Genomic DNA, 26,336 nt, shown 5'->3' on the forward strand with positions numbered 1-26,336 from the left:
CTTGAGGCCGAGAACCCCTGATCTGTATTTTTTTTTTTAATTTTTTTTAACGTTTATTTATTTTTGAGACAGAGAGAGACAGAGCATGAACGGGGGAGGGTCAGAGAGAGGGAGACACAGAATCTGAAACAGGCTCCAGGCTCTGAGCTGTCAGCACAGAGCCCGACGCGGGGCTCGAACTCACGGACTGCGAGATCGTGACCTGAGCTGAAGTCGGCCGCTTAACCGACTGAGCCACCCAGGCGCCCCGTGATCTGTATTTTTTAAATAGGCATTTTTTTCATTGTACAAATTTATATTGCATCTATGTTTACAAACGATACCACACCCTCTTCCCCAAAGAGGTCACGATAGTCAGGATCCCAGCAGGGAACAGAATGGAGCCCCGAGGTGGTCCTTTTAAGAAATTTTCAGGGGCGGGGCACCTGGGTGGCTCAGTCAGTGAAGAGACCAACTTCGGCTCAGGTCATGATCTCACTGTTCATGAGTTCAAGCCCCGCATCCGGCTCTCTGCTGTCAGCACAGAGCCCGCTTCGGATCCTCTGTCTCCCTCTTTCTCTGCTCCTCCCCAACTCATGCTCCATTTCTCTGTCTCTCAAAAATAAACATTAAAAAAAAAAAAAAAGGAGTTTTCAGGGACTTCCTTGCTGAGGTGCGGGCAGGGTTAAGAACACGAGGGATGAGGCACCAAGAGTCTAGCAACATGGGGAGCTTTTACTTCTAAGCCTGAAGGGGTAGGAGAAGAGGGGCCATCCGACCTACGGCTGCAGTCTTGGAGGGCTCAGGATGGGCAGAAGAAAGGAGGGAGTGGGGAAGAAATACTCCAACTTTTCCTCCAGCCTCTCCCATCTCCTGAAGGTGTTTCCTATTGGCCAAAGCTAACAGGAAGTGGAAGGGCGGGAGATTCTGGGAAATGTAGTTTGCAGGACCCAGGGCAGAGTGGAAGAGTGAAGATATGTGGGAAACAAGGGGAAAACGACCAACGTGCATGATGAAAGGCCTCCACTTTCTGCTTCTAAGACTGATTGTGTAAACAGAGCAAAGTCGCTCCAGCCTGACCATGAGGGACCTTCAGCTCTTTGTCAAACCCTGCCCTTTACTTTTCTGAAAGAAGATGCTTCCCTTCTCAGTGTCTCCAATTTGATTTGGGTTCCAGAGGTCCCTCAACTTGGTTCAATATCTCTTTTTTTTTTTTTAAGTTTATTTATTTATTTTGAGTGTGTGTGTGTGTGTGTGTGAGAGAGAGAGAGAGAGAGAGCAGGGGAGGGGCAAAGAGAGAGAGAGAATCCCAAGCCAGTGCAGAGCCCGACTCGGGGCTCGAACTCATGGACTGCGAGATCATGCCCTGAGCCGAAACTCAGAGTCTGACGCTCAACCGACGGACCCTCCCAGGTGCCCCTGGTTCAATATTTCTTTCTTCTCCCCTCCCAGCTGCCAGGAATTCTTGCCACTTTGCTTCTATTCATCAAACTGGGCTGACAGACCTGGGGACAGGCCATCTGGCCCACCGGGCTGCTGGAGACTTTGCCCCATTGTTTCTCTGTGGCACTCACTGCTTTTTGGAAGGGAGATTGGTAATAAAAGTTTTGGGAAAGCCCTGTTAGCCTGACCCCTTTTTCCTTCCTTCTATTTGTTTTTATACCAACTGGCAGTGATTTCAGCCCCAAGGACCTAAAAGGGATAACATGGCCTCCTTCTCATGAAATTGTCTTGTTTTTTTAAATTATTTTGTGGAAAGAAATCTGTTTTTTAACGTTTATTTATTTTTGAGAGAGTGCAAGCAGGGGTGGGGCAGAGAGAGGGGGATCAGAGGATCCGAAGCGGGCTGTGTGCCGACAGCAGAGAGCCCGACTCGGGGCTCAAACTCACGAACCTCGAGATCATGACCCGAGCCCAAGTTGGATGCTCAACCGACTGAGCCACCCAAGTCCCCAGTCTGTGAAAGAAAATCTTAAATATTCACAAAAAACAAAAGAACTTGTCCAAAAAAACTCTTACATACCCATCACCCGGATTCAACAATCACCAAGAGCCCGACAGGTGTGCTTCATGATTCCTTTTTCCCCTTGAGGAAGTATTTAAAAGCGGATCCCAGACAATGTCATTTCCCCCTTTGTACCTCAGTACATATCTCTAAAAGTGCGTGCATTTGTGTCCCCCCAAATTCCCATGTTAAACCAAATACCCATTTATTTTTGAGAGAGAAAGAGAGAGACAGAGCGTGAGCAAGGGAGAGGCAGAGAGAGAGGGAGACACAGAATCGGAAGCAGGCGCCAGGCTCCGAGCTGTCGGCACAGAGCCCGACGCGGGGCTCGAACCCACGGACCGCGAGATCGTGACCTGAGCCGAAGTCAGGTTCCTAACCGACTGAGCCACCCAGACGCCCCATGAGAACTTTTGAGATGTGCTGTCTTAGTAACTTTCAAATATGAATTAGGGTATTATGAATTACAGCCCGCATGCTGTCCGTTACATCCCCAGGACTTACACATTTGGTTTCTTTGAATCGGATCCAAATAACGGGCACACATCATGTCTTGTCATGCCTCCTAAATCCCTTTTACTCAAATGAGAGCGTGCGTTAAAATCCTCTGAATGTTCTGTTCAAGCCCAGAGGCCGGCGGCCCCACCTCCAGGGCTTCTGACTCCAGATCCGGAGTGGGACCCAGGGCTCTGAATTCCAAACAGGTTCCCAGCCGGTGCTCCAGAACATGCGCAGAAGACCGCTGTTCCGGGTTCTTCCTCCTTGTCTCCAGTCCCACCAACCTTCGCTTTGTGGCAGAAAGAGCGGGGAATACTGGGGAATGCCATGCCTTCTGGATTGACTCCTCAGTGCTGTTGTGGTCCCTTTGTCTTCCTCCCTCCCCCGTATTTCCTGTAAGTCACTTGTTGCCAGCCCTGGCTGTCCCTTAGAACCTCCTGGAAGCTTTCACAAAATACCCAAGCCTGCACCCCCTCTCCACCTTCTGGTTTAATTGGATTGGGCGGGGGCCTGGGACTCTGATTGAATTGGATTGGATAGGGCTGGGGACTCTTACATTTACCAGACGATTCTGAGGGGGTGGCTACGGTCATTGCGGAGACTCAGTAAGCGAAGGGCTTCATCCAATGACCTCAGCCACCTGGACCAGTTCTGTCACTGGGGATTCCAAAATGGCGGTTTCTCTCATCTTTCCATCCTTCCTTTGGGGGGATTTGGAGAAAGAAAATATGAGCACGTGTGGTATTTGTTATTGCTGCAATCACTTCCCACTTCAGGAAAGGAGGCTCCCACTTTCCTCCGGAGCCAGCCCACGTCTCCGATTTCCATCCCTAAGCCTGTCGGGCAAGTGGTCTCAGTCAGCCAATCAGAATGTTCCAGCTTTCTGTCCCATGTTCTGGTTCAGGCAAGGGACCCAAGCTGGTCAAGGATGCTCGGCTTGGGGACTTTGGATACGGTGCCCAGCTCCCATGAAGCTCACCTCGCCTCGTGAGGGCAAGGCTGCAGAGCAAAGGCACTGAGAACGGCCGAGAATCCTGGGACGGTATGCAAGTCTCTGGACCCGGCTCACTCTTGAGCCCTGCAGTTCATACATTCATTCAACAAACATCTGTGGCGTGCTTGCTGTTAAGTCACAAATGAACCGGTTTTACAATACTTCTGGCACTGCGTGTGTGTGTGTGTGTGTGTGTGTGTGCGTGCGCGCGCGCGCACGTGTAGGGGTTTCACCACAAACAATTCTCTCCAGGAACCAACTGGGTGTCCTCGAGTTCAATTCCGACACTACCCGGAGTTTGAGGCAGATACCAAAAATGTAAAGACTCAGTCCCACGAGACTGCCCCCACTTCAGACACCGGTTACAAGGATTGGGTCCCCAGGTGACCTATACTGTCTGACTTGGCCCCCAACCCCAGGCAGAGGGCTCCGACGATCCCCCTTCCCTTTCAGGCTTCACAATTAGAATGACTCACAGAACTCAAGTAAGTTTGTCAGTTACTATTGTTAATTAGTTAGTTTAAAAAAAATTTTTTTTTAATGTTTTATTTATGTTTGGGAGAGAGAGAGAGTGCGAGCAGGGGAGGGGCAGAGAGAGAGAGGGAGACACAGAATCCGAAGCAGGCTCCAGGCTCTGAGCTGTCAGCACAGAGCCCGACGCGGGGCTCGAACTCACAACCCTGAGGGATCAAGACCCGAGCTGCGATCAAGAGTCAGAAGCTTAATGGACTGAGCCACGCAGGTGTCCCAAATGATGAAAGGGTATAAATCAGGAACAGCCTAATGGAAAAGACGCACCGGGCAAGGTATGGAGAAGGGGCGCGGGGCCTCTGTGTCCTCTCCAGGGGCGCCCCCCCCCCCACCTCCCTAGCCCCTTAATTGGCCATTGGGGATGAACTCGATCTCCAGCTCGGGCCTGTCTCCCCTCCCCGGAGGTCAGGGTCTGGGCTCAGAGTTCCCACCCTCTCGTCTTGGCTTGTTCTTTCTGGAGACCAGCCTCCATCCCGAAGCATACAAAACACACTCTTATCACTCCAGAGATCCCAAGGGCTTTAGGAGCTGTGTGCCAGGAACCCCAGGACAAAGATCTAATATTTCTTTTTTATTCTGTCAAACAGGAAATGAGCTGGGAGTGGTGGCGAAAAATTTTTAAAAATCCCTGCATTTGAGGAACTGTCATTGTATTGAAAGAGGCGCTTAAATAAGTAAATTGTATAGCAGTTTCCATTCTAGGGGCTATGTGGAGAGGGACACAGGAAAACCGACATTAGAAATGCTGCAGAGACCCCTCTCTCTCTGCCCCTCCCCCGCTAGCACTCTGTCTCTGTCTCTCAAAAATAAGTAAACATTCAAAAAAAATTAAAAAAAAAATGCTGCAGAGAGGTTACAGCGCTAAACGCGGGGAGGGAGGGAAGAGGGAAAGGGGGTCAATGAGAAGGTGAGATTTGCACAAAGAGGGCTTGAGTGAAAGGAGCCATTTGACTTCAGGCAGGGGGCATAGCCAGTGCAAAGGCCCTGGGGCAGGGGCCTGGTGTGTTCAAATAGCAGCAAGGCCAATGTGACTGCAGCATTGCAAATGTGGGGGGGCAGGTGGGAAGAGCTGAGGGAAGGGAAGTGACAGGTCAGATCATGCAGGACCTCGTGAGCCGCAAGGAAGACTTAGGCATTTACTCTGAGTGGGAGCCATGGAGGGTTCTGAGGAGAGGAGCAATCTGCCTTGACCTGGCTATTCACGGGCTCCCTCTGGCTGCAGCGGGGAGGACAGATGTCTTACCCCGCCCCCTCCCCCCCCCCCCCCCCCACCACACAGCAAACTTTCCAGGGCCCAGGTGGTGGGCACGAACCTTGGCTAGAGGCAGCCCCAGACCCGAGCCTCTCTAGCCTGATTCAGGTTCTGCTGCAGAACGCACGGCCCTCGACCAAGCATCTACTTGGCTGATTCAACCCCTCTCTTCCTGGAAACCACGTTTCACTAATGGAAATACAAGAACAAGGGCATCTGGGCGTAACGGCTTTATTTTCTCTTGTGGATAAAAGTGCTCATCTTGCCGAGTGGACATCAAAGAATCGCTTACACAGGAGAACCACATCCAGTAATACAAATGACCAAGCCGAGAGCTCCCTCCGTAGTGTTTCGGGATGGAGGCGAGAAGCCGGTTCGTGGCCTCTCCCGACTCCACTCTCCCCGGAGAAGCGGCTTTCCCGCAGCTTTTGGCTTCGTTTTTGTTTGTAAAACTCAACAAATCTCCATCCCCCTGCCCGTGATCTTCGAGGATATTGGTTGCGGTTCCTCAGAGACCATCGCGAGTTAAGCCTCCCACCTAAAATTATAAAATAACCACTTGCATTATTTTTAGAAGAAACAAGCCAAAAAAAAAAAAAAAAATCCCTCTCCTACATAAACCTAGTCTTGAGAAAACCCAGAGGCAGCTCGCTGTCTCAGGGCTACTCAAAGCTGAACTGTTCAAAAATCTTGTGTAAACACAAGGCTTAGCCCACGTCAGGTACAAGGGACAGGTTGGTCCGTCCCTTTAGATAATAGCAGTCTGGTCCACTGTTTTTTTTGTTTTTGTTTTTGTTTTTGTTTTCTGGCAGCAGCCTGAGAAAATGGGCTGGCCAACAGACTCTTGATAGACCATGATGCATCTTAACAGGCTTTTTCCTAGCTGCCTTAATTTCTCTTTTACGCTAGAGCAACTAACATTTTTGACTCCTGCCCCAAACGTTCCCCAAACTTGCTGTGCGTGTTTCCAGAAACTTGTCTGTCTCACCCCTGTTGTCTGATGTGTCGGCTTACAAAGCTACCCTCGCTTTGAGAGCTCTCAGGGCAGCCCTCGGCAATGGGATGAACGGGGCCCTCTAGAAAGAAATTCAATCCACAGCTTCTATAAAGGGAAGAGCTAAGTTGAACTTCCAGCAGGAGGAGGCTGAGATCTTTAAGGCTACAGGAAGTCATTTTGGTGTCAGGGGCTGGGAGTGGAATACGAACCATCTGTTCAGGCCATCCTCACAGGGCCTGTCAAGTTATGGGAGGTTAGTTGGTGTGCCGGGGCCCAAACAGGTGCCATGCCACCGGAGTTCGGACTTCGGGGGGTAGGAGGGACACTGAGTTGGGGTGGGGGATGGAGGTCAAGCTGTAGATCCTCAAACTGCACATAACCTCCCAGCAGGAGCCTCCCTGCCGGCTGGGGACCCCAGTCAACCGGGGAGACTGATTTCCAGCCCACCCCCATCAGCCTGCCCCTCCCGAGCTGTATCTGCGAATCCCATGTGGCAATAACCATTGCACAACGCTGCCTTCTTGCCTCTTCTGCCCAACCCTAAAGCCTCCCTTAGCGGGACGCCTCCATTTGTAGGAAGCATCACATCACTGGGCCCCACCACTGATGTGACTCAGGAAATGGACTCTGGGTCCTCAAGGGTCCTTGATGGGGAAGAGCCCAAGTCCTTCCGTCGGCAAGCCGCCAGCAAGAGCAGGCTATAGGAACATTGCTCAATTTCCTTTTCTAGCAGGATGTAGGATGTGGAAAGACCTTGCTTAAAACATCGCCAGCCAAACGGGGTCTGGGAGAGGCAGGTATGGGCAGGAGGGCCGGGGCTCCTGGCTCTGAGGCTAACTCCTGGCAAAAAGTCCCAGGCAGGAACACCCAGGGTTGGGCCATTCTCTGCCCAGCCTGATGCGGCCCATAATTCTAGAATTCAATCCAGGGATCAGAGATCTAGCGAAAAGAGTAAAACAGTGGCAGGGTTGTGGGTGATGTGGAATACTGGGGAAGCTCAGAAGGCACTTCTGGGGTCCCTGAAGCCGGCGGGGGGGCAGGGGGGGTGCTGGGGGGTGGGGCTCTGATTTCCCGTCCCTTTACAATGGGAAAACCTGCTTTAATACTGTGTTCACAGGCAGCCGATCTGCAGGCCAGAAGGGAAGGGACTGTGCGGGCCAGAATCACCTCCCCGCCTTGGAAGCTTGAGGTCTGAGGAGGTTCACGGGCAGGCTTGGGACCACCCCGGGGGACCCTGAGAAAGGAGTCGCCTTCCACATCTCCGAGGGTGAACTCTGAGGACTCACACCGCAGGAGGAAGAAGACGAACGAACCAGCTTGTGAATTCCAGGCAACGCCCAACACAGAATGGACGAGAACAACAGTTCTAACCCAGAAGGCACTGTGGATGCCCCTCCTCCAGACAGGGTGGGACAGGCCGCCCTTGCTCCCTCCATTAAAATGCCTGAAAAGCAGCAAGCTCGCGCACGTCAACATCCCCAGACCCCGCCTGCCTGCCGTGCAGAGTCCCCAGGGTCTGGAGCTTATGATAAGGCTGCTTTGGGCAAGTTGGCGGCCATGGCGAGAAAATGAGCCATGCGGGAGTCGGGGCGGCTGACAGCTGGGGGGAGGGAAGGGGGTGCCCTGAGCTTAGAAACAGCCCTTGTGGCTCATGCCTCAGTCACAGTCCCTGCCGAGGCAGGAAGGGGTGGACAGGGGTTGGGGACCATCTCTAGCAGCTGCAGCCGCTGGGCTCGGGGGGTGGGGTGTCCCCCAAGGCCGGGCCTTTCCCATTGCTGCCCGGACTGGAGCTGGGTTCTAGGGACTCATTCATCTTCTCACAGATGACGTCCACCAGGCGCTCGAAGACCTGCTTGACGTTGATGTTCTCTTTGGCACTGGCCTCAAAGAACTCGAAACCTGGATGGACACAGGGTGGGAACACCAGTAAGCCCGGGCTGTGGCATCACCCAAACGTGGCTTCCGAGCCCAGGTCTGCCCTTCGTGCAGCCGTGGGACCTTGGCTGAGCGCCTCGATCCCTCGAAGCCTCAGTTTGCTCATCGGTAGGATGGGAACGACGCTGATGCTGATAAGACCTGTGGCGGCAGCCCCCCGTGGGGACTATTCTAAGAATCTCCTTGTCACAGAGCAGTGGCCGCAGGTGACGTTCTGGTGCCCAGCAGGCACATAAGGAACGGCAGGTTTCCCAGGGGTGTATGCGATGCATACCGTTCTTGACCCACAGAACGGGCTAAAGATGGTAATAAGGATAATAAGCATTTTCTGCAAACTGACTCATTTCGTGATGCTCTGAGGTTCATGCTATTAGAGTCCAGTTTACAAATGAGGAAACCAAGGCACAGAGAGGAAAAGCCACTCATCCAAAGGTATCACACGGCAGAGCTGGGATTCACACCCAGGCCGCCTGGCTTAAGTGGCGATAGTTAATAAACATGAAATACATATTTTGGATCTAAATAAATAAATGATGATAAATATCCCTAGGGTCCCACCTTGGGCCTCAGGAGGGAAGACACGCTGGTTGAGTCCTTCTGGGGAGGAGGACACGAGGGTCCTTTATATATATTTTTTTTAACATTTATTCGTTTTAGAGGAACAGAGAGACAGAGCATGAGTGGGCGAGGGGCAGAGAGAGAGGCACAGAGCCTGACGCGGGGCTCGAATCCATGAACCGTGAGATCATGACCTGAGCCGAAGTCAGACGCTTAAGCGACTGAGCCACCCGGGCCCCCCAGGATTTTTTTTTTTAGGATTTTATTCTTAAAGTAATCTCGACACCTAACGTGGGTTCAAACTTACAAGTCTAAGATCAAGAGTCGTATGCTCTACCAACTGAGCCAGCCAAGTGTCCCTGAATATATTCTTAGCATCAGAGTGACCAGCATACCTGTCTCTCATTTTAAAAAAGCTTGTCCTGGGGCGCCTGGGTGGCGCAGTCGGTTAAGCGTCCGACTTCAGCCAGGTCACGATCTCGCGGTCCGTGAGTTCGAGCCCCGCATCAGGCTCTGGGCTGATGGCTCAGAGCCTGGAGCCTGTTTCCGATTCTGTGTCTCCCTCTCTCTCTGCCCCTCCCCCGTTCATGCTCTGTCTCTCTCTGTCCCAAAAATAAATAAACGTTGAAAAAAAAAAAATTTAAAAAAGCTTGTCCTGGGGCACCTGGGTGGCTCAGTCGGTTAAGCATCCGACTTCTGATTTTTGGCTCAGATCATGATCTCACGGTTCGGGGGTTTGAGCCCCATGTCGGGCTCTGTGCTGACAGTGTGGAGTCTGCTTGGGATCCTCTCTCTCCTTCTCTCTCTGCCCCTCCCCTGTTCCCTCTCTCTTTCTCTCAAAATAAATAAATAAACTTGAAAAACAAAAAACAAAACAAAACGAAACTTGTCCTCCCAAACGTGGAAGGTAGTAAATATACTTTGGGGACTTGCCTGTCGTCCCTGGGCTACAAAAAGCGGGCTGTCAACCTAAAAATAAGGGCGTACACGTACATGACAAGGCTTCCCGCACCCCGGAAGGCTGGTTCAGGCTCTGCCTAGGGGTCCCCGATATGTCCGCACCCACCACACCTGCCAAGTTGGGCCAGAGATTCAAACACCCACCATACTATGCACACAGCACCGGGCAAACAGGCCTCTCTCCCAGCACCTGTCATGCGGCACTATAAAAATGTAATTGTAATTAAGTAATTATGTGTGTAATTACCCATTTACTATCCGTCTCCGCTACTGGAATGCCAGCTCCAAGGTGGCAGGATTTCTGTCTGTCTCGTCTGGTGCCTGGCCCAGAGCAGGTGCTCAGAAACTACTTGCTGAATAAATGAATGAATGAATGGATGGCTGAACGAACGAATGACAGAGGCAGGGCATGAACTCAGATCTCTTACTCCAAGCCTCGTGATCATAAGTGTCACTCCACTGTCCTCCTAAGCAAGACTGGCATTTCCTTATCTGCGTGCAGCTCTGTCTCAAACAATCTTAGTTTTTTTTTTAATACTTTTTTTTGCTGATTATAAATATTCAGTGGAGAAATCCACTGAAGAAGTTAGAAACTCCTGAAAACTACCAAGACAGAAAAGCTACCTGTGATTTTATCATTGAGAAACACTTACTATTGGTGTCTTGATATTTGGCTTTCCGCTATATATTTTTTTAACATAAATACACAATCATTGGGGTTGGGTCTGCAGGGGGTATGTGTGCGCGTGTGTGCGTGCTTGCGCGTGTGGTTTTTTTTATTTTTTTAAGTTTCGAGAGAGAGAGTGCAAGCAGGCGAGGGGCAGGGAGAAGAGAGAGGGAGAGAATCCCAAGCAGGGTCCGCGCTGTCAGCACAGAGCCCGGCGCAGGGCTTGAACTCACGAACCGTGAGATCTTGACCTGAACCGCAATCAAGAGTCGGACGCTTAAACCGCTGAGCCATCCAGGTACCCCATGTGTGTATTCTTTTCCCGACAAAACTGGGGTCAAATTCTGCCTCCTGCTCTGTATGTCAATATTTGAAACTTAATGCCAGGTCAGACACCCCCCCCCCCCCCCAACTAGATGTTCTCTGCAAGGTGTGGGCAACATCCCCAAGTGTTCCAGCCCATGGTTGGGTCATAGCTGATTTTTCCCGGTTCCGGGCAAATTGGGGATCTAGTCCCCAGCAGCAAAAGCTGACTCCCCAGCATACCTGCAATTGAGAGCCAAAGCCAGAACTCCCAGAAAACACAGGGAACAAAGGAGCAGGTTAAATGACACCGCGAGGGAGCAAAGAGGCAAATCTCAAATGGGAAATATTCCATAGAACAAAGACCCAGTTTGTCCAACAAACAGATGGTAAGAAGAAAAAAAAAAGAGAGAGAGAGAGAGAGAGGGGCGCCCAGGTGGCTCAGTTGGTTAAGCATCTGACTTCGGCTCAGGTCATGATCTCACGGTTTGTGGGTTTGAGCCCCACATCGAGCTCTGTGCTGACAGTTCAGAGTCTGGAGCCTGCTTCAGATTCTGTCTCTCTGCCCCTCTCCCGCTTGTGCTCTGTCTCTCAAAAATAAATAAACATCAAAAAAAATTAAAAAATGACAGAGTTATAATTAAAAAGAGAGAGAGAGAAAAAACCGTTCTAGTCCGGGGTCCCTGACCTTTCTCTGTAAAGGGCCAGATAGTAACTACTTTAGGATTTGCAGGTTGTTATAAGGTGCCTAGAGTTTTTTGTACAAAGCATCAATAATAGTTCACAATCACGCTAGCTGAGATTCCGATACATTCTACGTGCGTGCCCGGCTGTGATACCTGCTTCGTAGGTCGTAACTCATTTAACCCCCGCGACAACTCGACGCGGTGAGGCTGTTACTAAATCCACTTCACACAAGAGGGAGTGCGGGCCCAGGGGGCTGAAGTCACCAACACAAGAGCACAAAGCGATCGAGAAATAATACGAGTTAACGTTCAAACGGGGCCAGTGTTGGCTTATTTCATCTTTCTAACAGCGCTAGGAAGTAGGCAGTTTTCACTCTGTTTCCCAGATGGAGAAATGGAAGCACAGAGAGGGGAGGCGATGTGTCCAAGGTCACACAGCTAGTGGGTTGCATAATGGGATTCTAGCTCCTGAGTCTGGGTCCTTAACCCACCTTCCCCTACAGTGGTCACACCGTCTCCTGCAACGGGAGTCCTAGGCAGGGCTTAGGATACTAGAATACTCCAGGCCAGATTCCCTTTGAGCTTAAATTTCCATTTACCTGATTCAAAAAGGTAGGCTGAAAAAGCCCTCCTTCCACCTTGTACCCTGGCCCCCAGTTCTCGGACACACACAGATCACTGTTGTGACTAGATCCTTTGTATCCTCCCGGAGTTTCTTCAGGCAAACATAAATATATATTCTTATTCTTACCCTTTTTATACACTAATGCAGGGGTCAGAAAACTTTAAGTCACAGGCAAGATCTGGCCCATTGCCTGTTTTTATAAACAAAGTTTCGATGACAGTCACACTCATTCATTCAGTTATTTTCTCTGGTAGCTTTCAAACAGAGCTGAGGGGCGACAGAGACCCTAGGGCTGAAAATATTTCCTATCTGGCCCTTTAAGAAAAGATTGGCTGATGGGGCACTTGGGTGGCTCAGGCGGTGGGTGTCCGACTCTAGATTTCGGCTCAGGTCATGATCTCTCAGGGTTGTGAGTCTAAGCCCTGTGCTGGGCTCCACGCTGGGCTTGAAGCCTACGTAAGGGGCGCCTGGGTGGCTCAGTCAGTTAAAGCATCGGACTCCGGCTGAGGTCACGATCTCACAGTTCGTGAGTTAGAGCCCTGGGTCGGGCTCTATGCTGACCGCTCAGAGTCTGGAGCCTGCTTGGGATTTTGTGTCTCCCTATCTCTCTCTCTCTCTCTGCCCCTCCCCTGCTCACGCTCTGTCTCCCTCTCTCTCTCAGAAATAAATAAAACATTAAAAAAAAATTAAAAACAGGGGCACCTGGGTGGCTCAGTCACTTAAGCATCTGACTTCAGCTCTGGTCATGATCTCGCGGTTCGGGAGTTCAAGCCCCGTGAGGGGCTCTGAGCTGACAGCTTGGAGCCTGGAGCCTGCTTCGGATTCTGTGTCTCCCTCTCTCTCTGCCCCTCCCCTGCTCACACTCTGTCTCTCTGTCTTTCAAGAATAAATAAACAGTAAATAAAATGTAAAAAATAGATAAGTAAAGTTAAAAAATGACGACAACAACACTTGCTGAGCCGCAGACTAAAGGAAGCAGCCAAGCCCATTTTTCCACAGTAAGCATATAGCCCAGAGATCTTGCCAGAGCAGAGCATAAGGAAAGGGCTCACCCTTTTTCACAGCTGTGTAGTATTCCACAACGTGACTATACTTTATGTTTGGCCGCTTCCCCCACCGTGAGACATTTAAGAGGTTACCGAGGTTCCCCTCCTGCCAACAGCGCTGTGACTCGATATCCTTGCCACTTCCCACATGCGTGGCATGTTTGTAGGATACATTTCCAGTAGTGTTTTGCGGCAGGGGGGTGGGGAATACCTGTAACTGAATTCTCTGAAATTAAATGCGGAAGGTGCTGCACACATGGGTATTTTTCCTAGCAGATCCTCCAAGGGCAAAGGGTTGCTGACTGCGGTTGGACCTGGAACCCAAGGGCGGGGACTGGGGTTTGGTCTGAGGGGTCCGGGGCCCGGGGCCCAGGCTGGGCACTAACCAAGGTCATCAGCGAGCCTCCGGCCGTCCTCAGTAGGCACAACACGCTCATCCTCCAGGTCACACTTGTTCCCCACGAGGATGACCTGCGCGTTGTCCCAGGAGTAGGTCTTGATCTGAGTGGCCCTGTGGAGTTTGGGGGCCATTAGGCTAGAGATTGAGGGCCAGGGGGAGAGGGCGAAGGTCAGGGTGCCAGGGGTCAGCAAGCACTCACCAGTCCTGCACAGCGGTGAAGGACTCCTGGTTGGCAACATCATACATGAGCAGGAAGCCCATGGCGCCGCGGTAGTAGGCCGTGGTGATCGTGCGGTAGCGCTCCTGGCCCGCCGTGTCCTAGGAACACAGCAGGGTCAGGCGGCTAGGTGCTACTCTGCTCCCCACCCCACCCCTGCAGGGTCCCAAGCGGGGCACCACCCCGTGCTCATAGCCCCGGTCTGCCGGAAGACGTGGCCCTGCCCCTGAGGAATTGCCAGTCTGAGGCGTCAGTGCCTCCCACAGACCAGTGCCTCTCCAAGACCAACGTGGCGACCAGGGTCAGAGAGCGCCATCTTGACGCAGACACCCCGGGGCTCAATACCATGACAATCATCACCAGCAGCCTCGCTGGGAGGGAGAGCATCTCCGAAGAGCGCAGAGGCTCAGCGGGGGGACCCTGGGCTCGCCCCTGCGATGGTACCCAAGCCTCTGCCCCGCTGGTCACCAGGACATCTAACCTGCCTTGGATGGGCACTGTCTGCCCCTCAGACCCCACAGGGCAGGGCCTACCCCCCTCATCTTGATGAATTCATCTCATAGACACTATCCCCCTCCTCTTCACCTCTACCCCAAGCCCCCTCCCCAACCCTGGACCCCTCCCCACAGCCCCACACCCTATCATGGACATCCTCGGAGGAACCCCAGGCCCTCCCGGCCCGCAGACGGACTCCCGTCCTTCGCCACAGACCCACAACAGCCGCCCGGCCCACCCAGATCTGCAGCTTGATCCTCTTGTCATGGCGATAGACCGTCTTGACCTTGAAGTCAATGCCCACGGTGCTGACGAAGGCAGGTGTGAAGGAGTCGTCCGCGTAGCGGAACAGGAAGGACGTCTTGCCCACGCTGCTGTTGCCGATAAGGAGCAGCTTAAACATGTAGTCGAAGTTCTGGTCTGCTGCATCCCGTGGGCCTGCGGGGGGGTCTCCGGCCGATGCCATCTTGGCAGAGAGCCTGCTGGGGGCGGAAGGGCTGTCGCCCCGCAGAACAATAAAACACCAGGAATGGCTGCGGTGTATACACCAGACCTGGATTCAAATCCTCCCTCTGCCACTTGGAGGCTAAGCGGCCTCCGACGCGTCACTTGCTGTCCGTGGGCCTCAGTGTCCTCGTCTGGAAAATGGGGACGTTTATCAAGTGCAAGGGCCCAGGTTGTAGGGGGCACATGGCGTGCCTCCTGTGGCCACTGAGGAACCAGACCCTGCAGAAAGCGCAGGTGTGGACTTTGCCCCACAGTGAGCAGCTGGCTGGGCCCAGGTGTGAGATGGGGGGGAGGGGGGGCCTGCCAGCTGGTGGATAGAGCCCCCCCCCCCGCCCCCGCCCCGCTCCCGGGCCTGGGTGTTGACTTTGGCAGGGACACCTGCCGTGACACCCCCTCCAAAGCTGGGTTTAACCCCCTCCCTGACCTCCACGGGGAGGGGGGATTTCAGTGGACACAGTCCAGGCTTAAAGCCCAGATCTACCCCCAAATGGGTACTGCCACCTTCTGTTTGTCAAAGGGGTGGGCCCGTCTCCCTCCGGGCAGGGCTGACTCACCCGGGCCCCAGCCCCAGCCTGCAGAGGCTGCAGTGACAGTCCCCAACTCCAAGGAAGCCACACAATAAGAACCCTACCACCACCCCTCCACCCCTGATCCTGCCTTTCCTGGCAATCTGTCCCCACAGCCGGGCTGCTTCAGCCGCGTCAGGGACCCTCCCTCAGCCCTCACTGCCTCCCTAGGCTTCAGTTTCCCCAGCTGTCTATGGCTACTCCCTGAGCTACACAAGGAGGCGATCCAGGAGGCCTGGTTGAAAGGAAGGCACCCGGGCGGAGGAACCCTTAGCAAAGCTATTTCTCAACTGCCTGTGGGGCTTTTTTCCATTTTAAAAGAGGACCGAACCTGTGCGCTTTCCTGCCCAGCCCTCGGGGCCCCACCCGGTGTTCCGGGAGAACGAGTTCGAGGAGGGGAAGACAAGTGGCAGGAAACCTTTCCCCATGCTGGGCAGGGCCGCCAGGCTGGGGCCCTTACCCCACCCCCCAGCCCCAGCCCACCTGTCAGCCTGTGCCACCTCTTCCTGACCATCTGCCCACCCTCGCTCACGCCTGGCACTAGATGGGGGTCCCCGGAGGGCCTGGCCTTGTCCCTCTGCTGGATTCGGGGCGCCCCCGCCGGTGCAGGGGGGCTCAGGAGCTTCCTCCCATCACCATATGGTCCCATCTCCGGTTCCCAGCTGGACTCTCCGCCCCGCCCGCGCCCCACTAGCGCTCCCCGGGGAGCCCAGCTGGGTGGGGGCGAGGGAAGAGGCGTTCCCCCTCCGCTCGCCTTTGTTCCCGGGGCCCCGGGCCCTCCCTCTAACCCCCGGCCCCCCAGACCTGCTGGGAAGCGGATGTACGGGGCAGGCTACGCTCCCTCCGAAGGGGTCACCTCGCGTGGCGGAGGCGCTACCCGCGGGCGTTCGTCCTCCGAACTCGCTGCGGCCCGGCCCCCGCCCCGACGCCGACCCCTCAAGCCGCCGCCGCTGCCACCGCCGCTGCCCGCAGCCACCCGGATCCCGCGCCGGCTCCGCCCAGGCGGGGGAGGAGGGGCCGCTCCCGGGAGAGGGCGGGGCGGGGCCGAGTCCGGGGCGGGGCTTGTAAAAGCCGGGGCCGTGAGGCGGCGGGGAGGGGGTAGCAGAGGCTGGAAGCGGCCCTAGGCTTGGAGCGGTCTAGAGCCCTCCCGTCACCAATAAACTTCTCATTTTTCCTAACTATATGTAGAGCGCCTACTACGTGCACAGAAGTGAAGAGCGCGGATTCTGGAGTCGGGTTCGAATCCCCGCTCCATCAATGTCTAGTTCTGTTCCACTTTGGACGTGTTCCTTAACCCCGCTGGGCCTGGTTCCCCAACAATCCAGGGGTCCATAACAAGAGTCCCTACCGCACAGCGCTGTGTGAAGGCTCTGATCGGAGACAGTGTTTGTAAAGTGCAAAGCCTGACCCTAAAGCCCGCTAGTCCCTGCGAAATACACTTCCGGGCCCTTAGAATTAAAACCTTTTACAGATAAGGAAATGGAGGTTCAGAGCCGGGCAGTCCCTTGCGGGACACACTTGGCATCCAGGCCCAGCTGAGGCCCCAGAGTGTTTCTTCAAGCCATGAGAGGATCTGCAGGCTTTGCTGGGATTCATACCCCAGTAACTGCACCTGAAGCCACTTCTCTGGGTCCCCTGTTGCTTCTAGGAACAGTAGTAACTCCCTCTCAGGGCTATCACGAGCGGGTCGGGCATGCACGATTCAGGAAGGGCCGCGTGGGATCAGTGACAAGCAGTCCCCAAATCTCCATGGCACTCAACATCCAAAGCATGCTTCTCACTCACCCTGGTCATTGTGGTGAAGGGGAAAATGTGGCTAACCGTGCACGGGCTCCCACGCCCGTGACTCTTCACATTTCCGTGGCTTTGGCAAGTCCTGTGGCCGTCCCCGATGTCGGTGGAGGGGGGGGGGAGGGGGGCGGGAAATACGATTGTTCCCTAGGGATCAGAACCAGCCATTGTTACAATAAGACACGGTTTGCGCAACGGGTCAGTGCCGTGTCCGGCACACGGAGGAGCCCAGTCAATGGGCCCTGTTATGGGAAGAGCTTGGGGGCTGTGATGGTAACATCCCAAATCATCAGGCCACGTGAAGGAGGTAGCGAGGCTCTACCCTGGCCCCCGCCTCTGCCAGCTTTCCGGTTGGGAGAAAAATGACAGCAGCCGTTTCCAAAGAAGTGTTTATTGACACCGGGGCCCTCAGCAGGGCCAGAGAGGCAGTGCGTGCTACAGGCTACTGAGGCCCAGGGCGAGGCCCGCCAGACACAGCCCGTTGCTCAGGACGCAGCCCAGGTTGCACATGGAGGACAGGCCGTGGTAGCGGAAAAAGATCTGGCGGAGGACACCGTACTTGGGGTCCTGTCCCCGCAGCTGGCGGTAGGGGTCGGGGCCCTCGTGGCTGCCGGGCACCTCCCCGCCCAGGCCCCGCTCCTTCTCCACCGCGTGCAGGGCCCACATGGCGGCCGTGGTGCGGGGCTCTAGCCAGTGGGCGTTGATGGTGGACAGCGTGAGGCTCAGGAACAGCAGAAAGAGCTGGCGGGGTGGCGGAAGGGCAAGGTGAGTCATGCGCAGGAGGCAGGAGGGGTCCCCCTGCGTCCTTAGAAGCCCAGAGGGGGGTGGGAGACAGCATTAGGTCAAAGCGAAGGCCTCCCTCTCCTTCCCCGAACCCAGTCTAGAGGCCCCAAACGGAGATCTGGCTCTCAAACCCTTGAGGCCAGCAGCTCCTAAGGAAAGGCTCTATCACTGTCTCCTCTGTTCCCGCCAACACCTTCTGAGCCTCTCCTCCTCCGATACCCAGACTGGAAGTTTCCACAACACAGCCTTGTCTCCTCCCTTCCTGTTTCCCCAAACTGGGGGCATCTCAGGGCAGAACCTCTCTTTCCCAAACAGAGACAGAACACCATAACCTTCCCCCCCCCCCGCAAAGAGAGACGAAGACGGGGTCCATCTCCTCTGTGAACCCTGCCCAGACTCCAGAAGCCGAGACTGGGCCCACAGGGAGCGAAGAGAAAGTCCTGTAAATTCTAGTTACAGATAGTCCTACCCTGTCTCAGTGGGATTATTCTGGAAACCTTTGTCAGGCCTCACCTGCCTACAGCTGCGGAACATAATGGGGGGGGGGCAGGGGGAAGGGCAGGATAGAGAAATATGAGATGCAGAGATGGTTCCCTGCCTTGTGGCTGGGAAAAAGTGTGGATGGGAGTGGGGAACTGTAAATTCCCAGTCGGGCTGGTTTTTAAACAATGAGCTGGGGTCACTGCCCCAACCCAGCTGAGTCACCACAACTTGGCAACAGGCCTAGCCAGGGAAAAGAGAGGGAGCAGCAGCCAGCAGAGAGACGCTGGGGGATAGACAGGGCTACTAGCGATGGTTGTGCAGGCTGTGCACTGCTCAAGGGTATCCAGAGCCCAGCTTTGTACCCACCAGGAAGGTGCAGTGGCTTGTTTTTTGTTTTTGTTTTTGTTTTCAGTTCTCACAAAGGTATAGCCATAGGTGCTCAGTGGGGTCTTGGGAACGAGTCTCCAGAGGGCAGTGGAGCCCAAGCCCGCATACCTGGCTGGCTTCCCAGAATGTGAGCTGAGCCCAGGCATGTTGTGGAGCCAAGATGCAGAGGTTGATGAAGGCACAGCCCATGGAGATGTGAAAGTAGAAAGGGAAGAGTTTGCTCTGCACGAGGCCGAAGGTATGTCGGGGAAGGCTTCGGAAAAGCAGGAAGCCTGTGGGGTACAAGGGACCACACTCCTGTTAGGACGGTTCCAGGCCCCCCCCCCCCATTCCTGTCTCCACCCCGGACACCCATGATGTCCAGGTGGAGGGTGCCTACCTGAGACGAAGGTCACCCACATTTGCATGCCCCAGGCCCCTGACAAGACCAGTAGATGGACCATCTTAATCAGGCTTCCTGGATTCCCACTTTCCTCCATCCTGCAGGCCTGGGAAAGAGGCACCGGGTGGCTCAGAATTTTACCTTTGCCCCATGGCCTTCAGCCTGTGAGCCTGCTCAAGGCCAGGGTCACCGCCAACCCAGCAGAGATCAAGGGATACCAGCCCGGGGAATGGGAGTGGGGAGGACCCAGAACAGTCCTGTGACAACCTCCAACCCCATCTCTCCAAATGTCAGCCTTCAAGATCTCGGGCTCTCTGGACCCCAGCATCCACGCCGCCTCCGAAAGCTGAAAATTTCAGTTAGGCCCAGGAGTACAAATTCACAGCCCTGGGTATTCAGAGGTCTTCCTAGTGATTCCCCCCAATCAGCTCAGGGACCTACTTCTGACAGTAAAGACCCCTGTTCTCATCTCAGGATCCCGGATATCACTACGAAGATCCCCACAGCACCCCCGGAGATCCCGTCGAATCCTGGGAAACCTCAAATCTCATCCCGAGGACACCGACCCTACCACTGCACCCAGACCTCAACCCGCAGCACCCAGGAGTCCGAGAACAGAGGCACCCAGGCCGTATCTCGTAGGGCAGGTGGCCTGGGCTTGCTACCTCACTCCCGCGCTCCTAGGTAGCCCGCAGACCTCGTCAGCCACCTCTCAAGGATTCATCCCGCCTCCCAGCGAAGTCCGAAGCCAATTGGATCTTAGATCTGCCGCCCCCCGCACCACCCTCTTAGATATTGACTAATCGATTAGCGGAAACCAGCCTGGAATCCCGCCCCGTCGACTAGATTTTATCCAATTACACCGCGGCTCCTAAGATCGGCGGAAGCAGGAAGGCGCCAATGAGGCCTTTGGCTGCATCGGAGGGGGCGGAGCTAAAATGTCAGCCACACCCCTCTCTGTGACTCTACCTTTAGGCTTTGCGCGTTTTAATGCGATGGTGTCCCCACGGGATCAAATTTCAGCGTCACAGCTGGGGACTGGCTTTGCGGTCCCTGAGGGGAGAGCATGAGCAGGTGGTATGTGGTAGGTGGGGGTGGAAGGGGGCAGGGAGCCAGGAAGGCGCAGGATTCTCGGTCCGGAGGGCGGGGCTCAGGCTAATGACCCCGCCCCCTTCCCCCAAGAACTCTCCCGGGGACAGCGGGAGAAACAGATGATGTGGGAGGGGTAGGAGGGTTATGGGGAAGGGAGGGGGGCTCGACTGGGGACCTGCCCGCAGTTGGGGCTCAGAAATGCATCTTTCCTTTTTCCCTTCAAGCCTCCCAGGGCTCCTATGGTTTCCCAGGTTCTCAGCGTGACGTGGGAGGGCAGTTGCCCACTACTGTATGTCAGGCACTGGCATAGATTAATTTACTTAATCACAATAACCCAGCAAGGTGGATAGTATGACATCCCATTTTTATAGCTGGGGACGCCAAGGCATGAAGAGAGGTTCAATAACTCTCCAACATCACACAGCCAGGAAGGGGCAGAGCTAGGATTCGAACCCAGGCCACCCAGCTGGAGAGTCTCCTCGCTTAATCATCATGCTCTTCTGCCTCTGGAAGTGCGGGCCTCCCGAGACAGTGATTCTTGAAGGGGTAGCCTAGAACATTTCGGGCAGAAGAAAAGCTCCTATATCGCAAAATGGGTATAAAGACCCAGTGAGTGCTTATGGTGGTGCCCAGCACTCAGTGCGGTGCTCAGAAAATATGAGCTTAAAAAAAAAAAAAAAAAAAAGACTAAGGAAGATTTTACAAAGCAAATGCTGAGTAGAGTTGTGAAAGGCATAGAGGAGTCTTTTAGGAGGACTGAGCCAGAGGAAGGGCACCAGCCAACCCAGCAAGGGCAGAAGGAAAAGCCCTGGAGTGTGGGCTTTTTGGCTGAATGTGACTCAGGACAGAATGCCTTTCACCTGGGAGTTTTTCCAGGCAGACCTGCCCCAGGTCTCCATCTGTACCAGCCCTGACAACACTGGAATGTTGAACAGGGGGCATGAATGTGAGACCGAGAGCTGTGTTTTTAAACTTCCCTGCTTGGCTTTCAGTGCCTTGCTTGAGCTGCCCTGCTAACCTCCCGCTTCCTCTTGGACCCTACCTTAGCCATCCTGAATTTACCAGCACAGAGCATGCGGTTCCACACCTCCATGCTTTTGCAACACGCTCTTCCCTGCCGGGAATGCCCTTCCTTTAGTGCCCAATGCCAAGATCCTTTTTTTGCTTTTAGGCTCTTCTGAGGCCTCACTTTCTCCTGTGGGGGGTCTTCTGGATCCTTCTCACTACCCAGCCAGTGCCTGGGGCTGGAATCATCTTTCATCCAGCTTCTGCTCCTGCCATAACTGGGAGACCTTGGGTTCAGGGCTGAGGCCTCTCTGGGGTATTAGGGAAGGTCTGGGGGTGTCAGGACATGGGGGCTGGTCTCAGGGCAGCCCCCTGTTCCCCCCCTTGTTGAAGCGACCCTCTCCTGGCTGGCCTACCCCAGGACCCTGACTACTCTCTGCCCTGCTCCTCATCTCCCTTGCCCTCCAACGTGTGTGTGCCTGCTAACGGGAAGTGTGACAAGTACTGGGGTTTGTTGAGGCACTTCCCTAGGGCTGGGGAGCTGGGAGGGGCTGGAGGGCTCTGGGTTGGCCCCAGAAAGCCCTCACCCCCCTCATTCTCCCACCCCCACCCTCTGTTCAGACTCTTCCTCAGACAAGACCTTGGACTATACAATTCACTGGTCCAGGACCCCAGAGCCAGAGATCTTGGGGCCAGCTGCTTCTGAGAACACAGTGCGGAGTATAGACTGGAGGCCTGGGAGGGACTCAGGGCCTCAGTCGTGTGGGTCTCCTCTCATCCAGAGCCCAGACTCACAGGAGCAGTGTAATGACCAGGACCTGAAGAAGCATCAGAGCATCGCTAAGGTCACCCCCACCAGGGGAAACCCCTCCTGGCCACACCACAGTCTACTGCTCCGGGACTTAGGGAGGGAGCCATGGGGGAGGGGGACGGGTCCTCCTCAAGATGTGTGTCTTCAGCACCCAGAACAGCACCCGGTGCTCAGCTGGCCCACACTAAAAATGTCTTTTTTTTTTTTTTAATGTTTATTTATTTCTGAGACAGAGAGAGACAGAGGATGAGTGGGGGAGGGGCAGAGAGAGTGGGAGACAATCTGAAGCAGGCTCCAGGCTCTGAGCTGTCAGCACAGAGCCCGACACGGGGCTCGAACTCACAGACCGCGAGATCATGACCCGAGCCGAAGTCGGACGCTCAACTGACTGAGCCACCCAGGCGCCCCAAAAATGTCTTAAATGAGTGGACGAAGGGATGAATGGACGGGACGCACGATTGTTTCTTTGTGGGGTCTTGTCTGTGATTGTGTCTATGGTGGTGCTTGTGGTCGTGCGTCTGAGATGGAGGCGGGTGGATGCCCTGGGTTTTACCATCTGGCGGGCATGGCTGTGTCCGAGCTTGTGTGGCTGTAGCTGTGTTTCAATGATCGTGCGTGGTTGTGCTTCGGGGCTGCTGGAGCTCCCCACAGGCATGGCCTATGTCATTTGCCCCTAAGGAGGAGGGCCGTCGCCTGAGCCCAAGCCAGGGACGGGGCTCTGCAGGCGTGTGCTGTCATACAGGGGCAGCCCCCGGGCGTGCGCCAGTAGGGGACAAGCCACACAAGTATACCTTTGACCGTGTGTGGGCCGGTCGGGGGGTGGGGGTGGGGTGGGTGGTGGTGCGCACCGGTGCATAGAGGCAGCTTTGCCTGCACGCAGGGTCCGGGACACCCAGCACTCAGCAGACCCAACTCATGCCCAGCCCCACACACAATGGGTTGGGGTGAGCGAGGAGAAACACGGAGATGAATTTCTACTGCCCTCATGTCCCTGTTTCCTAGAAGCCCTTGGAGGCCAGCTCTCCCAAAGTCAAAGGTGAGAAACCTCCCTCCCAACACGACCGTGTGTGGAAGATCTGCCAGGTCCTGCCTCCACCCTCCGCCCTGGCCTGGGAGGAGCCACGCCATTGCTGCCCACTTATCCCTGCCCCAGCATCAGCTGGAGTTTTGCCCCTGACCTTGTCCCGCACGCCTGCCTCTCTACCTCCGCCTCCACAGACCCTAGCTCTTTACTTTGCCCCTGCCCCTCGCTCTCCCCTGAGTTTCTGCTGACCCCTGACCCCGCCTTGCCCCCGCCCCCACCCCTCCTGGCCTTGGCTGACTCTTACCTCTGCTCATAGTTAAGTCCACCATGATGATTCCTGACTCCCAGAAGCACCTGCGATGCGAGCTGGAGTCACTCAAGAGCCAGCTACAGGCCCAGACCAAGGTGTGAGCCACCTCTGCCCCGCCCTCAGCAACCTCTGGCCCTGTTCTCCCGCTCCCGGTCCCTGTCCCCAAGCCCGACCCCTTCCTCGCAGGCTTTCGAGTTCCTAAACCACTCCGTGACTATGTTGGAGAAGGAGAGCTGCCTGCAGCAAATCAAGATCCAACAGCTTGAAGGTGAGGACTGGCCAAGGGTCAAAGTCAGGTTGGGGGCTGGTCCTGTTGAGGTCAGCTGGGTTAGCCCAAGGTGAAAGAAGTTGGGCGAGTCTAGGGTCAGGGTCAGGGTCAGGGTCAGGGTCTGGCCAGGGATAGGGCAAGCTGGGTTCAAAGCTGGGCGCAGGCGTGGAGGGGGCTCAGTCAAGATCCCAGTCTCATCTGCAGAGGTGCTGAGCCCCATGAGCCGCCAGGCAGAGAAGGAGCGACACAAGTGGGGCGTGGAGCAGGGACGGCAGGAGCTGTATGGGGCCCTGGCTCAAGGCCTGCAAGGGCTACAGAGGACCCTGCGTGACAGTGAGGAGGTACAGAGGGCCCGCACCACTCGCTGTCTGCAGCTGCTGGCCCAGGAGATCCGGGACAGGTGGGCATCGTCAGGAGGGCAGGTGGGAGACGGCTGTGGGGGGGGGGAGGCTCAGGGAGAAGGAACCGAAGGTGGGATGAGGCGGGTGGGAGAGGCCTGAGTAAGGGGGACTAGGCCTCTGGAAGACTTGGGGGACAGACGAGGGGATGAGGAGGCCGTGAAGCAATGGGGGGGGGGGGGAGGGCTGTGTGGGAAGCTGGAGGCCAGAAGGCAGGGAAGACAGGAAGCTGGAGATGGGATGGGGAGAGAGAGCAGGGGATCAGGAAACTGGAGGTGACCTGGGAAACCGGAGGGAGGAGAGGCGGAGGGCATGGGAGTAGAGTATGGGAGGCCAGAGGGGCAGAAGGCGGGAGCCGGAGGCCAGGCAGCAAGAGGCTGAGGCAACGGGAGGCCGGAGGTCAGGAGGCGAGGACGAGGGGGAAGGATTGGAGGTGGGGGAGTAGCCGTGGGAGGGGCAAAGTGGGCTGGCAGGTTGCAGGAAGGGGCAGACCCTGGGGGAGGTGTGGGGGGGGTGGTTGACCAGATGGGAACATGGGAGTTGGAGGCTTGAGGAGTCAGGCTGGCAAACGGGAGGGCAGAAGGCCAGGAAATAGGAGGCCGAAGGCTGAGCGGGGACTGTGGGTCTAGGCTGCACTGTCCCCTCAGCAAGAAGTTCCTGTGGGAGGAGCTGGAACTGGTGCGGGAGGAGGTGACCTTCATCTATCAGAAGCTCCGTGAGTGCCCGGAGCCCACAGCCAGGAGGGGGGGGCGTCCTTCTGCAGCTCTGGCCCCCTGAGTCCCCTCCCCCCTACAGAGGCTCAGGAGGACGAGATCACGGAGAACCTGATGAACATCAAGAAGGTGCAGAAGACACAGGTGAAGTGCCGCAAGGTGAGCGGAGAGGACGGGACCCTGTGGGAGTTGGGGGCAGGGGGAATCTCTGTCGGCCTCCTCCATAGGACTGGGGCTGGAAGGTCTGGGTTCAAATCTCAGCTCCGCCACTTACCGCTACGTGACTGTGGTCAAACCACGTCATCTCTCTGGGCCTCAGTTTCCCCATCCATATAATGGGCATAACAGTCCATCCCTACCTGAAGGAGTGGCTGCATGAACCGAATGTTAAACACTTTGAGGGCGGCTTGACGTGTAATACACAGTGAGCGTTTTTCACCATGGCCGTTGTTAGTACTATTGTACTAACTAACATCCCCCGCCCCCCACCCCCACCTCGGCCCCAGGTCCTGACCAAGATGAAGCAGCAGGGGCATGAGACCTCCCGCTGGCCGGAGACTGAGGAGATGCCACCAGGAGGCAGTGGCTCCTGGAGGGATGACCTCCAAAAGGAGCTGAGTGACATATGGTGACGCCCTGCTCCCACCTAACCTCTGACTCCTGACCCTCACCGCCCCCCCCCCTGCCCTCCCACCAGTCAGATCAAGCAGCGACCACCAGAACCCGGAACCCACCTGAGTCCAGACGTCCCTCTCCTCCCAGGACTCACCTCTACCCGTGTCCCCACCATGACCCTCCTGCCCCAGCCCTGAGCAGCCTGGAGTCCGCCAGGGCCGCCACCTCCCCATCTCCCTGCAGGTCCGCCGTGCATTTGCTGGAGAACTCCTTTGATGGCTTCACCATGTCCGCAGGGGGCTGCCCCAGGGCCTGGAACCTCAGGGGTGAGGGGGATGAGATGCCCTCTGGGGGGGGGGGGGAGGTGTGGGGGTTCCTTCTCCAGTTACACACCTAGAGGTCACGTTCAGAGGCCGTGTTCAGGGGCCACATCTGTTGGATCTTGTTCTAGGGTCGTATTAAGGATTTCCATCCAGGGGTCACTCAGGGTCACTGGGATCTTTTTAAAAGATCAGTGGGGTAAAATTCAGGGGTCACTGAGGTCATACTTTGGTATCGTGTTGGGTCACATTCAAGTGGCATAATCAAGGGCCACTGGCCCCTGATCACGATGCCACTCAAGGGTCACATTCAGGGCTCGTGGGTAAAAGGCCAGAATTGCACCTGTCCCTCCTGCAGGCTACAAGGAGCACCGATGCCTGAGCCCTCCGTTCCCCTCCTGGGACTCGGACTCAGACTCAGACCAGAACCCTTCCCAGCCACCGTTCAACAAGAGCCACTCCTTCCCACCTGGTGCGGATCCCCCCTTGCCTCACTCCACCCTTCCCCTCTTGGCCCGCCCTGGAACAGACCCTCCCAGCTCCCCACCGGGGCATCGGCTCCCTGACCTCCAGCCCTGAGGTCCTCTGGGCTAAGCCGGGCCCTGACCCTACTCTCCCTCCACAGCCTGAGCAGCCGGGACTGCTCTCCCTGAAGACCCCTCCAGAGAGAAAATAAACTAGCCAAGACCCTCTTCCACCTGTGGACTTTCTCCTGCTGCTTCTTATGCCTGAG

The 26,336-nt window shown here is 55.5% G+C and overlaps 3 protein-coding genes across 15 annotated transcripts; 1 reads left to right on the plus strand and 2 right to left on the minus strand.

The window, feature by feature from the left end:
- Positions 1 to 5,474: 5,474 nt before the first annotated feature.
- RAB3D (RAB3D, member RAS oncogene family) lies at positions 5,475 to 16,214 on the minus strand. 3 transcript variants are annotated; one of them, XM_045491989.1, is made up of 6 exons: positions 16,026 to 16,214; positions 14,387 to 14,653; positions 13,636 to 13,754; positions 13,423 to 13,547; positions 8,078 to 8,155; positions 5,475 to 5,797 (listed from the first exon to the last, which is right to left on the minus strand). In XM_045491989.1, the coding sequence occupies exons 2-6, from the start codon at positions 14,612 to 14,614 to the stop codon at positions 5,517 to 5,519; spliced, it is 831 nt and encodes a 276-aa protein (XP_045347945.1). In that variant the 5' UTR covers positions 14,615 to 14,653; positions 16,026 to 16,214; the 3' UTR covers positions 5,475 to 5,516. The 3 variants fall into 3 exon arrangements, with proteins under 3 accessions (XP_045347945.1, XP_045347946.1, XP_045347947.1); XM_045491990.1 differs by having other exon boundaries at positions 16,078 to 16,210; XM_045491991.1 differs by having other exon boundaries at positions 5,475 to 8,155; positions 16,026 to 16,213.
- Positions 16,215 to 17,387: 1,173 nt separating this feature from the next.
- TMEM205 (transmembrane protein 205) lies at positions 17,388 to 19,844 on the minus strand. 5 transcript variants are annotated; one of them, XM_045492006.1, is made up of 4 exons: positions 19,713 to 19,844; positions 19,045 to 19,153; positions 18,774 to 18,937; positions 17,388 to 17,753 (listed from the first exon to the last, which is right to left on the minus strand). In XM_045492006.1, the coding sequence occupies exons 2-4, from the start codon at positions 19,142 to 19,144 to the stop codon at positions 17,448 to 17,450; spliced, it is 570 nt and encodes a 189-aa protein (XP_045347962.1). In that variant the 5' UTR covers positions 19,145 to 19,153; positions 19,713 to 19,844; the 3' UTR covers positions 17,388 to 17,447. The 5 variants fall into 5 exon arrangements, with proteins under 5 accessions (XP_045347962.1, XP_045347963.1, XP_045347964.1 ...); XM_045492007.1 differs by having other exon boundaries at positions 19,633 to 19,838; XM_045492008.1 differs by having other exon boundaries at positions 19,619 to 19,714.
- A 157-nt stretch (positions 19,845 to 20,001) lies between these two features.
- Positions 20,002 to 26,295, plus strand: CCDC159 (coiled-coil domain containing 159). Of its 7 annotated transcripts, none has more exons than XM_045491996.1 (13): positions 20,002 to 20,124; positions 21,566 to 21,653; positions 21,766 to 21,989; positions 22,958 to 22,991; positions 23,296 to 23,384; positions 23,476 to 23,557; positions 23,750 to 23,957; positions 24,585 to 24,670; positions 24,751 to 24,827; positions 25,175 to 25,296; positions 25,527 to 25,609; positions 25,962 to 26,075; positions 26,229 to 26,295. In XM_045491996.1, the coding sequence occupies exons 1-13, from the start codon at positions 20,038 to 20,040 to the stop codon at positions 26,231 to 26,233; spliced, it is 1,299 nt and encodes a 432-aa protein (XP_045347952.1). In that variant the 5' UTR covers positions 20,002 to 20,037; the 3' UTR covers positions 26,234 to 26,295. The 7 variants fall into 7 exon arrangements, with proteins under 7 accessions (XP_045347952.1, XP_045347955.1, XP_045347953.1 ...); XM_045491999.1 differs by having other exon boundaries at positions 24,603 to 24,670; XM_045491997.1 differs by having other exon boundaries at positions 20,003 to 20,124; positions 23,762 to 23,957.
- The last annotated feature ends 41 nt before the right edge of the window (positions 26,296 to 26,336 follow it).

The sequence above is a fragment of the Leopardus geoffroyi genome, chromosome A2, assembly GCF_018350155.1.
Source record: "Leopardus geoffroyi isolate Oge1 chromosome A2, O.geoffroyi_Oge1_pat1.0, whole genome shotgun sequence".
Lineage (NCBI taxonomy): Eukaryota > Metazoa > Chordata > Mammalia > Carnivora > Felidae > Leopardus > Leopardus geoffroyi.